Raw genomic sequence first — 13688 nt, forward strand, 5'->3', positions numbered from 1 at the left:
ATTACTAAATTTGTAATAAATAAAAATAATAAAAAGCTACTTAAACTATTTTTAAAATCGCGGAAGGTAATTTAAATTACTTTAGTATATCGTCAGACAGAATTATGTGGATTGATAAAGTTAATGGCAACATTTAGCTAGTAGATACATTTAGCTTCCGATTGTTATAAAACTTTCAACACTTAAATTGAAAATTGAGCCTTTGATTATTTTAAGCTTTAATTTATTATCCCCCATATAAGTCGATAGCTTCAGATCCCTATCATGAGAGTTCTTAATTTAAATCCCCAAAAATAGGTTGCAGGAATCGCCTTTGGCAGCTTTTAGGTGCCGCACAAAAGTAGGTAATACATTTTTAACCACAATTAGTTACAGTTCATAAATGACATCAACCTTGAACAAACAGTTTTTACAAATCTTACAAAACATAAACATAGTTTTATATATTACAAATATATAAGCAAACAAATTAATTGCGTTTTCTAAATATCTGACTACAATATTAGCCTAAAAAGTAAAATATATATTCCCGATGCAAGAGCCTACATAGTAAATGGTGATGCGTCTTATATTAGCCGGCAAATGCTTATTGGAAGTTCAAACATATAGATTTCGCAGATTTTTCGATAACATGAAAAAAGCTTGATTTGTCATATTGAAAGGTTGTTTCTAGATAGGCGAACAGATTCAAAGAGAGAAGGACTCCTCAGACGAACAAGGTTTAAATATTTGACTCCCTTCTCTCTTTCTCCTTCTGCTTCTTATTCACAGTTGAACAGACTACGCCAAATGCATCAATTAAGTATGTATTTCAAACTATAATAAGGAATTTAATGGTTGCTCGACCTTAGCAAATACAATTTGCTGTATAATACTTACATCGGATACCACATCCATCGGGTTAGTTGTAAATTGAACATTGTCGAGAATGCTTAAGTACCGTGCATTATTCTTGCTGCTGGCCATATTCTCTGTGCTGGCTAAAGCACGGCGTAGGAGTGTGGTATTTAAAAGGAGCGACCAGAGAGTTGTGGGTGGAACTACACTTACGGACACTATAATGTTTTCTGCAGTATCGATACAGGTTAATAATATCCATATTTGTGGTGGTACCATACTGAACCTTCGTTGGATCATAACGATTGCGGAGTGTGTAAGGGACAGGGATTTTGAAATGGTGATGGGCATACAGAATCAGAAGGATGACAAGAATGCATTCAGGCATAAGCCACTTGAAGTGGTTTTTCACTGTAACTACGACCGTTTACAAGCTACCAACGGCATTGCGCTAGTGAGAACTACTAACAGGATTGGGCACAGCTGGAATATTCAACACAGTAATCTGGCGGTGGAGGTGCCGCCAGAGGGTGCTAAAATTCGTTTCACCGGCTGGGGTGGCGAATCCAAAAATGAGACATTTTCAAGCAAACTAAAAATCCTAAATGCCAAATCCGTTTCCCATACGAACTGTCAAGGTCGCATAGATCCACACAATGTTTGTGCACATTTTCCAATGAACATGGGCCCTTGCAATGCGGACATCGGCGGTGGTTTATTTCACTTAGATGATCTGGTAGCCGTGGCCGGCCGTGAATTATCGTGTGGTGAAAATAGAAGCGATCAATTCGCCTCAATTCCATATTATTATGACTTTATACGCACTACTATAAGCACTTGTGATAAATTTTAAGGCGCAAAAATTAATACAAATCTAGCGAAAATATAATTAACAAGCTTCAAATAAAAAACCACAAATCGTTAATAACATTAAGATATATTAAAATATAAAAATAATATTTGAAAATATTATTCAAAAACTTGTTAAGTCTTTTAACATAAACCGAACCACTGATCATATTTGCTGTTTGTCCTGACTGACTGACTGACCGACTGATTGATAAGATCTAGGAAGCTGTAACTTGTACTTTAGTTACCTTTTGGGAAATTCCACCCGCAAGTATGGAAAAAGCTGGAACAACTTTTGTATGAAACTTTTTAGTTAACCATCCGATTGGTCTCAAACTTAATTTCGAAAATCTTTGTTAAAATTCATTTGAGGTGTGTTTCACACTTTTCCATAATTGGTAGAGACGGGAGTGAATGATTTGGTGGATGACCTTTCGCGCTCAAATTCATTTTCAAGAATCTATATGAAAAATCATTTGAGACGTGTTTCACATTTTTCGCAGAATTAAAGCATCTTCGGTAAAAAGTGCGATTCTAAGATTTCGTGAAGCCGAATTGCTTCGAACTTATTTTCAGAGCTCAACATAAGATCTTAATAAATACGTGTTTCAGCGATTTCGGAAATTCCACCCACAACAGTGGACAAGGCAGGGTTAGAAATAAATGAAAATATATTTAATGTTTTTTGTTGTTAACTTTCAAATTCCCAAATAGCTCGCCCGCTTATATAGAGTATATCGAATTTGTGCCTTATTTTCCTACTCGAAGTACATTAAAACATTGATTGGTGCTCCTTTAAAAAAAAAAAACTCAATAGTTTGCGAGTCAATTTCGGTTTTAACAAATCAAAAAACGCCTTCGATCGATAAGATAATCATTGGTAAGAGCCACTCAAATCAAGCTCATGTGTTGGCTATAAAAACGAAGTCCGTTCACTAATTCGGTAAATATATTTGGCAAGTGCTCAAAGCAAGTTATTAAAAAATGCAGCCGAACACTTTAATCTGCCTAAGCCTTTTGCTGTTGGCTTCTTTACTAAACGGCGTCCAGGGCGACGATAAGATGCCCGCCACAGAAGTCAAACGCTGTACGTTCTTAACTTTTGATACAATCCAAAGGCAGCACCTAACTAAATATGGTGAATCTCTATTTTGTTTCTAGGCTCGGGCAACAAGCCTTTTCCGTTGGAGGTGCGAGTTAGTGGCTGTGTGGTGCCACCATGTGATGTCATCAAAGGGACTGTTCAGACGTTTGAGATTGATTTTGCTGTAGACAAGTATATTACTAGTGCTACGACTCTGGTAAGGGCCACTACGCTGGGTATTATAACGGTGCCCTATGAGCTGCCTGAGGATGTGGCCGCAGTCTGTCCGAATCTAATGTATGGCGCCTACTGTCCACTATATCCCACGGAAGATGTTACCTATAAATTTGAGTTCCCAATTGGTGAATATCCCGAAATTGGTGTCAAAATTGAGATCTATCTGGTGGATCAGGATCGCGATATAGCCACCTGTTTTGTGTGTGATATCAAGGTGAAGAAGGGCTCCGCAGGCTCTCAGGTCTACGAACTGAACTACCTTAACTAAGAAACGACACTATGTTCAACTCATTTATATATCGGCATATTATACTGTGATACATACACGTTTTTTTTTTTTCAATAATTTACAAAAATAAAATACCAATGCTTTAAAAATGTAAACCAATGCACTTTCTCTCAACACTTGATTATCATAAGCAAGAAAAACTTTTCCGCCATAAGAAAAAGTCTTCACATGAATTTACCTCTATATTTACAACACCCCATCATATGCCCATAAAAGTAATCACTGACGATCTAATTTACGCCTGCCTAAGTGCAATCGATCATAAAGGTTCGACGCACCCTACAGTAACTAGTGTCAAGTTAATTGAGACGCTAAGCCAAACGTAATACCCCATATTGATAAGGCCTAAGTACTCATATATGGGCCTAGCACACCTGTTCGCGCATGCAACTAACTGTTTCCCACCCGCTGGAAAAGCAACGCGAAGGACGCAGATAAATGTACCGGAGCTATCAATACCCAAAACAATGATTGACTGAAGACCTTATCAAGTTGCATTTCAAGAGTAAGAATCACCGTGCACTGTACAAAAATTTAATAACACCACAGACAGAATGAAAACAACATATTTTTATTTGTTTTCGATCTTTGAAGAAAATTTCATAAAAATTATTTAGCTGTCGAATTTAAATGAAATATACATATGATACTTTTTTGACATTTACATTGAAAAAATACACATTACCCACTACCTGATTCAGATGCTGCAGGTTGTATCTGCTATATGCTCAGGTTCTCTTGCAATTATTGTCATCTCTCTTCAAATCGCATTCGTAAACGTTTTTTCGTACTTTGTCTACTTTCTAAATTTTGGTCTTAAGCATTTCTAAATTCCCGGAAAAATCGAAATATTATAATTTTTTTAATTTAAAGTTCCTCAAGACCAGGAGTTTTTTAATTTTCTTTCCATTTCAACTAAATTTTTATTAATTATTAAGTTTAAGGTTAATTTCTACTTATAATTGACCTTACCACAAAGTAAATGTTTCCATAAAAATTGCATATATCAAAAATGAAAGATTCTTAAAGTTTTTAAGAAAAATATCCATATCCATAACATTTTCAAATATCCTACATAAAAGAACAAAAGTTAAATAGTTACCCATTTTTATTTATTATTAAATATTGTAATAAGTAGACATTTAATAAAAGTACGAAAAACAATAAGAAATTTGCTTAAAAGTTTAACATGAAAAGAATAATACTGCTTGATTTCTTGCAGTGTTGATTTGCACCTAAAAAATCTAAAACCTATCAGCCGCAATCAAGACCTGTTGACCATATGGCCAATTCATGAAGCCTGCTGCCGGTCAATAAATGATTATCATAACGGATTTTATTAGTATGTGAGCTACCCAGGCAATTAAAATTAATTTATAATTTGAGTGCAAATGGCAACGTCACAAATCTTATCAATTGAATCGCAGCTAGTTAAGGCAAAAGCTGATTAGGCGGTACACTGGAAGGCAAACAAATGATGACGTCGAATCAGTAAACAAACGTGGGCTATCAGTTGAGAATTCGAAGTTTATTAGTCAAGAATATGACAGGCGACCAATTGCTGAATCAGTTAGTCTAGAAGTGTCGTGTCGGCTACAAGTCCATATAAAACGTTTGCCTTCGATATGGCGTTGGGCTCGTGCGCATCCAATAGCAGCTGTTCGTGTCGCGATGAGGGACCTTTACGGATTTTACAAGTGACCACAAAGCAGGAGATTGGATTGTCGTTGGCATCGTTCAGTGTGACCGTAACATCGGCGGTAATTTCGGGAAATGCGGGCTCCACGTAAAAATTGAATCTATATGTAACATCCTCGTCCTTGTCAATGGGACAGATGGCGCCATACAACAGATTGATGCACACATTTGATACCTCCTCGGGCAGGTCATACGGCAAATTCATGCCAAAAACTTTCGCAGTGACCTTCGTTGTAATACTCGCAATATTGTTCTTATCTATTATAAACGAGAATGTTAAAGGATTGGTTCTTATAATCAATACACAGAGCTCCCTTTTCTTACGCACTTACCGCCCAAAAACTGAACATCCATTATAGCGAATTGTCCTTTATAGACCACGCATGGCGGCTCTTCGCAGTCTTGGATGACAACGCTTAGTGGAAACGGTTTATTAGTACCTGAAATTTAAAAGCTTTTACTGCAGTTCTTAAAAGTATGCTACGCTTGTTTTAATTAAAAGCTTTGCATTCCTTGATTAGGTAGCATTCTGATAAGCCTTATCGGCTAAGTGATAGCTATATTTATTAAATGTTTATACGCATTTATATATATATACAGATTATATACATCCTGATTTTAAATGCTTTCAATGATGAATAACGTTTTTTTTTTTCGTATCAACAACAAAAAAATACCTAAGGCTCATAGATAGGCAATTATCAGGTAGAGTCTCCAAGTTGAACAAAAACTTGCTGAAGCACATGAGTACTACGAGTACACGAGTACTTGGAGGAATTAACCTGACTGTCCAGAAGCTATGGGACTTTACCTTGAGAAACATCGAACATTTTTCAATTCGTACTTAAAGATGTGATCAAATATTACAATCAAAAGTTCTTAGCAAATGTGCACATCCCAGGACAAAACTTTATTGGGAACAATATAAATTATAAATTAACTTTCAATAAGCTTCAAAAATGTTAAGATTTAGAGCTTCACGTTTACAATTTGTAGTTGTCTGGCTGTGATTTTTAAATCGACTTACATTTTTTGACAGTGGTAGCGGCACCAAAAACGCAAAAATATGCTAGCGTTAGCAAAACAACTCGAAACATTTTGATAAAATTGAAACTTCTGCAACAAGACAATATCGCCAGCAGTTTAATACAGTGAATGAAACTATTGCCTCAATGGAGGAACATTAAATAGCAAAAGTTTAGAACTGATGACCAAGTTGTGTGAGGTTTATCAAACGCGACGCAGATTGCTATCGAGGGCCAGGTGTTACAAAGAAAGAAAACAAAAAAAATATTAATAATGATAATGATGAAAATACAATGTATTCTGCAGGTGTACGCCCGGCTTCGCTTAAATCAGTATATAACGTAAAATACGACTGATAAGTCTAGGACCGCCAATACGCAGCAAGAGCTGAGATAGTTGACAAATGTCGAGATTAGTTTAAAGTATTAAATAAACATAGCCGGCACAGCTGATCAAATGTGAGACCGCAGTATTTCTTAAATTGCATGAATCATTAACTCTAGAAACGCTAAGATTTGAAATTAACTGCTAATTTTTTTAATTTGCAATCGTTGCAGAACACGATATACCAAATGCCTATCGAACATCCACCACAAGTTATCGATTACTTTGATAGTCTTAGCGCCAAAAAGCGGTCATACTTTTTAGGCTGGCCAAACTTCTCTTTAGATATTGCATTTAAATTTCTTTACAAATGACTTTAGAGATAAATAATTTGAAGCGGGACTTGGCAGTCCAATACCCTGGCTTGTATATTGAGCGCAGAAAAAACAACGCCCATAGCATAGACGGGGTTATCTATATAAATGATAAGTGGTTACGCCTAAAACTTTATTTACCGCATTTTCCAGAACTGCGCGACTTTGAATTGCATCTGCAGCACCACTTGGAATACAAAAGCTACAACAGCACAAATTTCCAGATCCAGACAAATTGGCAACTTACGGATCTACTGTCAAATCTGGCACAGCTTCTACCTGAAACAGTTGTCTTCGACGCTTGCCCGACTGCCCAACAAAAAACTAATATTTATACCGAGATTCTGGAGCTACACAAACCACAGCAGTATCGCCTTCAGCTGAATGAGAGTTGCTCGCGCATTCGCTTCTGTAGCTTTGCCGAGCATGAAGCGCATTACCTAGAGTTGGAGCTGCCCACTTTGCGACTAATAGAACACAGCCTGCCACACTGCATTCAACTGGCAGATATATTGGCTAGCAGCTCGCGTACACTTACGGACATATTGCATCTCTATCTGAAGCTGCTGGAGGATCTACGTCCCTTTTACGAAAGCTTTGCCAGCATTGATGAGCTGTGCGATGTTCTACAGCCTTATCCTATTACCACTAAACATAACACACGCGTGTTTCCACTGAAAGAGCGTGTCTATCTCAAACTGACCATAGCCGATCCCTTTGCTAGCTATGCCTCTATGGCTGTGCAGATTATAGGACCCACCGAAGAGGTGGCCCAATTACGGCATGTGCTTAGCGATGGACTCGGAAACTGGGACATTGAGCTGGACATGCATAAGAACCTTTTGAACATATTCGATTTATGCTACTTTCCCATGCCAGCTGATTTTGAACAGCCAAAAGATGATGACGAACAGCAGCGTTGTAATATTTGTTTTGTCTATCGTTTGGACAGCGGTGAGGTGCCAATTGTGTCGTGTGATAATCCGCGCTGTGTGCTTAAGTGCCATGCTGCCTGCCTGAAGGAATGGTTCGACACGCTGATCGATGGCAAAACCTTTCTGGAGGTGTCCTTTGGCCTATGTCCGTTCTGCAAGGCAGTAAGTATTTACTAATATTATGCAGATGCAGAGTAGTTTTCTAATCTTTGCCTGACTTTTCAGAAGCTGTCCACCTCTTTTGCGGCCCTTTTGAACAACTAAACCAAATTTCCAAAATATTTAACTCATTCTCTATAAATGTATTGCGATTTGATTGTATTTATGTATTTACTTAAAATACAACATATATTAATTTAAAATGAAGAAAGAGTAAATCACGCCGATATCTTAAATATGAATTAGTTTTAATATAACTTGGTAAATCAATCTTTATGTTTGCATACATACAATCCCGTCTATTTGACGACTTCAGTTGCATTTTAAATGTACTAGACGAAAGTGTGAAACGAATTTGAAATGCTCTGTATTAGCTAGAGATTACCCAGCTCCTGAGATGGCCGACGACGAACGTCAGACCGTCGGCAACAACAGAAGCCGCCAACACGTTTCACCAGTCGCCAACCTCATTCAAGTTCTCTGGAAACGAGGCGCAACAGATTGCGTACCACAAATGTGCTGCCATGCGTGGGCGTACGCTCACTGGTTTTGCCAATACGGACACTGGAGCCAGCCAGGCCAAAGAATACCTTGGGGGCCAGATTCGGTTCAACTGCCTTGAATTCCCACCCAACATGTTGCGCGCAAAACTTGCAGATAATTATATGCCACTGGTAGCCGGGAAACCAACTAAACTCGGTGGATGGCTCACCACTATAACCAATGGCATGTGCAATGACACGATAGACCGTATTGGTCTCGTGGATATAGCCAGCTGGAAGAGAACGGATTATATCAGTTGATATGACCTATGTGACTTAAATTATCACAATCAGCTCACCCGAATTGCAATATTGCGTTTGGACGCCATGCTTGGACATTGCAAATAAATCCGAACAATAAGCCAGACTGCTGTTGCAGTAACGGCAATAGAAGAGCGACTCCTGCTTTAATGTGGTATCAATGATCTGCAGTCTTATATTCACCGAATCCGTAAGAAATGTCAAACGCATCATTTTCTCTGTGAGATGCAAATTGCGCACCAGCCAAAATGACAGCTGGATGGGACACTTTGGCATGGTATCAATTTTGTGTATTTCTAGCTTTTGGCGTGCCTTCTCAACAATATGCTCGAATGAATACTCTTCGCATGCCTCGTATGGCCACGGTGTGCTGGTTAGTTGATAGCGTCGAAATTTTTTCTCCATCGAGGGTATATCACGAAAACGGTTTAACGAACCCATGTCAATGCATTTGAGCGGCTCGGGCAGAAAGTACTCTGGCAATATTTTAACCTTGCTGTAGCACTTCATGGTTGGGTTGCGTGCAATGTACTGGGGCGGCCTGAAAAAACATTTTCCAAGATTAAAAAGGATTCAGCGCAGGTTAATCATCCAATGACCCTCACCCTTGTATATCGTCGCAGTTGATGACGATGCGTTGCAGTGCACGAGACTTGTAAAAAACATGCTGTCGTCCACTTTCCCCTTTCTCATAGATCTGGCAAGTAACACCGTAAAGCTTATGTGGGTTATCGTCCGGTGGCTGCATCAGAGGAAAGCCAACGCCAAAAATGACGCCATCGCGTCCACTGTCCTGGATCTCTTCATCGATAATGCTGCCATGAATCATGAACGGCAAAACCTCGCCGGGGAAAAGTATATGCTGATGCATAAATATAAGCATGCGATGTGTGCTGCCGACTTCCAGATAGTCCACGCCGGGCACACGATTTAGATTTGTGCCAAAATATGAATGCTCCGCTGGCAGATTTGTGTCAAAACGTACGCCCTCCTCCATGTCAACATCCAGGGGTGCTGGCGGTGATTCTGGGGTCTCATCTGGAACAGTATTGATCACATCAGCGTTAGCCTCATCGCTCGCTCTGCCACGAATCCGATCCTGGCTAAAAACCATGCTACGCACGCGCTGCAAAAAGTTTTCACGTCGCAACAGTGTTGCAATACCTCCATCCCGATTGCGCGCCTGGGAGACCAACATGTCTACCGCCGAACGGACACGATTCGCCGGTATCATCCAACGTGGCACGGCCTCCGCATCCGAATCGTCTGTGTGTGAACGTGTAATGTGTGTTATTTAATTGGAATCGTTATGTCCTTTGACCTACCTTCACTGCCTGGACTGTCTAGCGACATGTCACTGCCGCTGTGCCTTGAACTAATGCTCGCCCTGCTCGGACTGTCATAAGGCAATGAAGCCTGTTCCTCCTGCTGCGCTGGCTGCTCCTCAATCTCAGCAGGCGGTCTCGCATTTTCTGCCAGTGCAGCCGTACCTGGGTCTTCTCTCAGTTCGTTGGCACGACGCATCAGCTCTGTCACATCGACCATTAACTCACTTACCTCCTCGAACATATTGTCCACCTCCTCAATCATATTCTCAAGCCTGGCACGACTATTCACATGGGCCGTTGACACGGCGGCTATTGCACTAACTGCAGCTCCATCTCCACTGCCGTTTTGTGGCATTTCCTGCTGCAGTTGCTCTGGCCCCAACTCTACCTGCATGTCAGCTGCAGCTGAGTTGGTCTCATCGATTTCTGCGCATATAGTTGGCCACATTTTAATGTTTCATTAAGTTGACCGTTAATTCTTTAGACCTACCTGCAGTCTCTTCGTCATCCATTTTCTCTAAAGTTCAGTTTAGATTGTGTATTTTTTTTCGTTTAGAAAAATTAAAATTTTTCGATTTTCGTGCTGTTTTCTGTGTTATTGATATGTATACAAAGACACAGATGAAGGTTCTCAGACAGGGTTGCCAAGTGTCCCACCCTGTTCGATTAAAATTTTTTTATGTTAAAGGCGCCGCATAATTGGTAATGTGATTAAAGAAAATATTCCAAATTTTAAGTAAATAATTCAAAACAGTTTAGTGGTGGATTTTATAATTTTTTAAACATGTTAATATAGTTTATGCTCGCACTGCATAGTTGCTTATAGTAGGCTGATAGCTCTAACAGAGCATTAACATTTGTCACCATGTACACCGACCATTTAACATAATCTTTAACATACAGCGTTCATACTAACATATGCTTGGAGCTCAGCTTAAAGCTGCTGCTCGGCGCTTCCCAGCTATAGCTCAGTTTTATTTATTCTGCATATCGAGTCGAAACTAATTAAAACAAGTAAAATGTTTCAATTGCATATTTTGCTACTTTGTGCATTGTTTCTGATTGTCATTGGTGTGGGCTGTGCTCAAATTGCATATGTGGAGGATGCGGACATCGATAAGAGGAAAATAAATCTGGAGGTAAACGATCAGCACGACCTTCTGAGTTGATAAGACGAGCAAAATCAACATTGAACACAAGCAAAACCTTGTAATTACGCACAATTTTTCTCTCTCTCTCTCTCTTTCTCTTTCCTCCTCTCATTATTTGTCTAGGGCCGCAAGCCGCTTTACTCGCCTGCTCGCTGCGCCCGCTATCAGCTCTTGTACCCTGGAGATCAGCTTAATGACTGGATATGCGATTGCGCGCCAGGTGAGCGATGACATAATAACAATATTCAATTATAACGCATATACTATCCACTGACAGCGGCGCTTTATCATCCGGAAACCGATGCCTGCTATCCGGCGTACAGGCAAGGCCCCTGCAATGAGACTGAAATGCTGGTGCTGTATAAGGAGAAAATCATACCCGAATGCGTTAGCAATCCCTGTCGTCAAGATGGTCATTTTCTGATACGCGACAAGTGCTTTGAGTTTGGCAACGTCAATAACAGTAACAATCCCTGCCCCAACAAGGAATACACCTATGTGCTGGGCGTCAATCCAAAGACCCTGATGGTCGACTGTGTGCAGCTGTCCATGCAGCTAGAAACACGCATTTCCGAACAGGAACCTAACCAACCAGTGGCTCCGCCCGATTACCACATTGAGCTGGCCGAGAAATGCCTACGCGGCAGTCGCCTTTCCACTCAAGGGCGTTGCGCAGCTGCGCCCTGAAAGTGGGTCAAATTAATATACTCAACATGATTTTTAACTTTTTAGTTTATAGCAACAATAACAACTACTTATATACATGTTAATCGCGAGATGTTCACGAATTTAAACAGGTGATTTGATTTTCCTACGACTCTTTATCTGTTTCGGAGCAGGTTCGTCTGTCACCTCAAGGAGCTCGTCAATGTTTTCACTGCTGATATCATCCTCTTCGACCAGATTGACGCCAACCTCTAAGCTCTGCTCATCGTTGACTGTTTCCAGCTTAAGCAACGTGTTCTCCATGGAGGCCAAAAACGAACTCTCACTGTATTCCGGCCATTGCCGAAACTGTGTGAATAGAGTCAACATTTGACTTGGTGTCAGATCACCAAACTGTGTGTATATGTTAATGCCAGGATAATAATTGCGTTTACTCATGCTGGTGCTCTGCATTGTGTACTGCGGCAAGTGCTGTGTGGATTCATCGGCATAGATCGGTGAGACGTTCTCCAAAGCATTCTGATTGATAATCAGCCGTGGTCCGCAGCCGGGTACCCATTTCCTGAACAGAATTCAATTGTTAAGTACATGGCATGTAGCTTTATAGCGCACTCACTCTAAATTGGGTATGATGCGATTGCGCCGACTCACAAAATTTTGCTTGATAAAGTACCATAGAGCAGGCAGATCCTGAACTGGACATATTTCATGCAGGTTGCGACGCGGCACAAATTTAACTAAATACAAATACTCAGGATTGATGGACCTGACCTTGGCCAATTTGCTGCCTTTGCTTATATTATAGTCGGTCTGTACTGGTAAAAAACTCTCGCGTGGTAACTTGGCTATAAAACGATACTCGAAGAGTATTTGAAACAGCACCGAGGCGGAGCGATAGATCAGATAACCGATCTCATTCGAGCAGGTCAAATGCTATAAAAATAGTATATATAAGGAATTGGAAAGGGTTAGCATGTAGCGATACGCACAATATAAATGGGGGGCGGCAGCGCCAGAATCATTTCACAGCGTCCCCAGTTGTAGAGGCTCGTCTGGAATATTAGCGAGTTGATCAAGTGCTTAAAGAACGGATAGGAACCCACGGCGCCAAATACGAGCATATTAGCATCTGCAAAAAGAGGCCGTAAAGAATAATTACTCGGGTGTGACAAAAATAAAACACCCATCCATACATAAAAGTTATAAGCAATAAGCTTATCACCTTAAAGTTATGGGATCGGAGATGCTGCCTTCTATGTTAAGGAATGCTGAGAAAATCACTTGCCTTCGTTAAATGCGCGCTGTGGTGCGTCGCTTAGCAAGTCGACCAGGCGCGTGCCGCTGTCCATCTTATCCATGAAGGCAAGCTTCCATAGTGCAATAAAATCGCCGTGCCGCACCTTGACACGATCCGGATACAACGCATGCAACTCCTGTAGGCGCGGCATAAAGTGTTCCATCGATTCGATCAGGATGATCTTACGAAACTGTGTTTCCCGGTCGAGCAAATGCTTTGTAAAGTAACCCGGTCCGGGATTCAGCTCCAGCACAGTGTCGCATTTGGTTTGCCCCAGATGGGGCTCCAAGCAATCATTGATCTGCTGAGCTATCTGGGCATTGGCCACATACATGTGTGGGGCACTCTTTTGCTTTTTGGTGAGCAGCTTCTCTGGAAATTCGCCGCTATAGCGTGACACCCGCTCCGCTTGCTCGGCACGCTTAGCCTTAGTGCTTTGATAGCAGTTGTTCAGCTTTTGAATGTTTCTCGCGCCGCACAGCTTGAAGCTGCAGCGCAGCGACATCATTTTAGTTAAGTTATTCAGAGTAAATAAAGAATTCTTTTAGAATTTATGCGCCGTATCGGTCTGTTTTTGTTTGTTTACAGCACTCACATCTTTTTTGGTCTTCGCAGCACTGAATCGGTAGTT

The 13688-nt window shown here is 40.5% G+C and overlaps 6 protein-coding genes across 7 annotated transcripts; 3 read left to right on the top strand and 3 right to left on the bottom strand.

Moving 5' to 3' along the window:
• The first annotated feature begins 2626 nt into the window (after positions 1–2626).
• Positions 2627–3391, top strand: Npc2d (Niemann-Pick type C-2d). Its single transcript, XM_002056011.4, has 2 exons — positions 2627–2773; positions 2848–3391. The coding sequence occupies exons 1-2, from the start codon at positions 2671–2673 to the stop codon at positions 3273–3275; spliced, it is 531 nt and encodes a 176-aa protein (XP_002056047.1). The 5' UTR covers positions 2627–2670; the 3' UTR covers positions 3276–3391.
• Positions 3392–4803: 1412 nt separating this feature from the next.
• On the bottom strand, positions 4804–6175 carry Npc2e (Niemann-Pick type C-2e). Its single transcript, XM_070207275.1, has 3 exons — positions 6022–6175; positions 5327–5434; positions 4804–5252 (listed from the first exon to the last, which is right to left on the bottom strand). The coding sequence occupies exons 1-3, from the start codon at positions 6089–6091 to the stop codon at positions 4867–4869; spliced, it is 564 nt and encodes a 187-aa protein (XP_070063376.1). The 5' UTR covers positions 6092–6175; the 3' UTR covers positions 4804–4866.
• A 539-nt stretch (positions 6176–6714) lies between these two features.
• On the top strand, positions 6715–8048 carry Fancl (E3 ubiquitin-protein ligase Fancl). The gene is made up of 2 exons (XM_002056013.4): positions 6715–7815; positions 7879–8048. The coding sequence occupies exons 1-2, from the start codon at positions 6715–6717 to the stop codon at positions 7915–7917; spliced, it is 1140 nt and encodes a 379-aa protein (XP_002056049.4). The 3' UTR covers positions 7918–8048.
• Positions 8044–10643, bottom strand: ohgt (E3 ubiquitin ligase component cereblon). Of its 2 annotated transcripts, XM_015170413.3 has the most exons (6): positions 10434–10643; positions 9941–10369; positions 9780–9881; positions 9221–9653; positions 8654–9156; positions 8044–8587 (listed from the first exon to the last, which is right to left on the bottom strand). In XM_015170413.3, the coding sequence occupies exons 1-6, from the start codon at positions 10453–10455 to the stop codon at positions 8280–8282; spliced, it is 1797 nt and encodes a 598-aa protein (XP_015025899.1). In that variant the 5' UTR covers positions 10456–10643; the 3' UTR covers positions 8044–8279. The 2 variants fall into 2 exon arrangements, with proteins under 2 accessions (XP_015025899.1, XP_002056050.1); XM_002056014.4 differs by having other exon boundaries at positions 9221–9881; positions 10434–10642.
• Positions 10644–10879: 236 nt separating this feature from the next.
• Positions 10880–11882, top strand: LOC6632728 (uncharacterized). The gene is made up of 3 exons (XM_002056015.4): positions 10880–11082; positions 11218–11314; positions 11372–11882. Exons 1-3 carry the CDS (start codon positions 10963–10965, stop codon positions 11779–11781), a joined length of 627 nt encoding a protein of 208 aa, XP_002056051.1. The 5' UTR covers positions 10880–10962; the 3' UTR covers positions 11782–11882.
• mtTFB2 (mitochondrial transcription factor B2) lies at positions 11809–13662 on the bottom strand. The gene is made up of 4 exons (XM_002056016.3): positions 13046–13662; positions 12750–12889; positions 12377–12693; positions 11809–12322 (listed from the first exon to the last, which is right to left on the bottom strand). Exons 1-4 carry the CDS (start codon positions 13563–13565, stop codon positions 11884–11886), a joined length of 1416 nt encoding a protein of 471 aa, XP_002056052.1. The 5' UTR covers positions 13566–13662; the 3' UTR covers positions 11809–11883.
• Positions 13663–13688: the final 26 nt, after the last annotated feature.

This window comes from Drosophila virilis, chromosome 2 (genome assembly GCF_030788295.1).
Source record: "Drosophila virilis strain 15010-1051.87 chromosome 2, Dvir_AGI_RSII-ME, whole genome shotgun sequence".
Lineage (NCBI taxonomy): Eukaryota > Metazoa > Arthropoda > Insecta > Diptera > Drosophilidae > Drosophila > Drosophila virilis.

Bases quoted from the DNA above. Each gene is read 5' to 3' on its own strand.
- Npc2d (XM_002056011.4), top strand. From the start codon at position 2,671: ATGCAGCCGAACACTTTAATCTGCCTAAGCCTTTTGCTGTTGGCTTCT. The intron at 2,774-2,847 runs GTACGTTCTTAA...TTTTGTTTCTAG, and splicing joins CGCCACAGAAGTCAAACGCT to GCTCGGGCAACAAGCCTTTT.
- Npc2e (XM_070207275.1), bottom strand. From the start codon at position 6,091: ATGTTTCGAGTTGTTTTGCTAACGCTAGCATATTTTTGCGTTTTTGGT. The intron at 5,435-6,021 runs GTAAGTCGATTT...TTTAAATTTCAG, and splicing joins CGCTACCACTGTCAAAAAAT to GTACTAATAAACCGTTTCCA. The intron at 5,253-5,326 runs GTAAGTGCGTAA...CGTTTATAATAG, and splicing joins GGATGTTCAGTTTTTGGGCG to ATAAGAACAATATTGCGAGT.
- Fancl (XM_002056013.4), top strand. From the start codon at position 6,715: ATGACTTTAGAGATAAATAATTTGAAGCGGGACTTGGCAGTCCAATAC. The intron at 7,816-7,878 runs GTAAGTATTTAC...CTGACTTTTCAG, and splicing joins TATGTCCGTTCTGCAAGGCA to AAGCTGTCCACCTCTTTTGC.
- ohgt (XM_002056014.4), bottom strand. From the start codon at position 10,455: ATGGATGACGAAGAGACTGCAG. The intron at 10,370-10,433 runs GTAGGTCTAAAG...CTATATGCGCAG, and splicing joins GGATGACGAAGAGACTGCAG to AAATCGATGAGACCAACTCA. The intron at 8,588-8,653 runs GTGAGCTGATTG...GTTCTCTTCCAG, and splicing joins AACGCAATATTGCAATTCGG to CTGGCTATATCCACGAGACC.
- LOC6632728 (XM_002056015.4), top strand. From the start codon at position 10,963: ATGTTTCAATTGCATATTTTGCTACTTTGTGCATTGTTTCTGATTGTC. The intron at 11,083-11,217 runs GTAAACGATCAG...TTATTTGTCTAG, and splicing joins AGAGGAAAATAAATCTGGAG to GGCCGCAAGCCGCTTTACTC. The intron at 11,315-11,371 runs GTGAGCGATGAC...ATCCACTGACAG, and splicing joins GATATGCGATTGCGCGCCAG to CGGCGCTTTATCATCCGGAA.
- mtTFB2 (XM_002056016.3), bottom strand. From the start codon at position 13,565: ATGATGTCGCTGCGCTGCAGCTTCAAGCTGTGCGGCGCGAGAAACATT. The intron at 12,694-12,749 runs GTGCGTATCGCT...CTATTTTTATAG, and splicing joins TGCCGCCCCCCATTTATATT to CATTTGACCTGCTCGAATGA. The intron at 12,323-12,376 runs GTGAGTGCGCTA...AATTCTGTTCAG, and splicing joins CGCATCATACCCAATTTAGA to GAAATGGGTACCCGGCTGCG.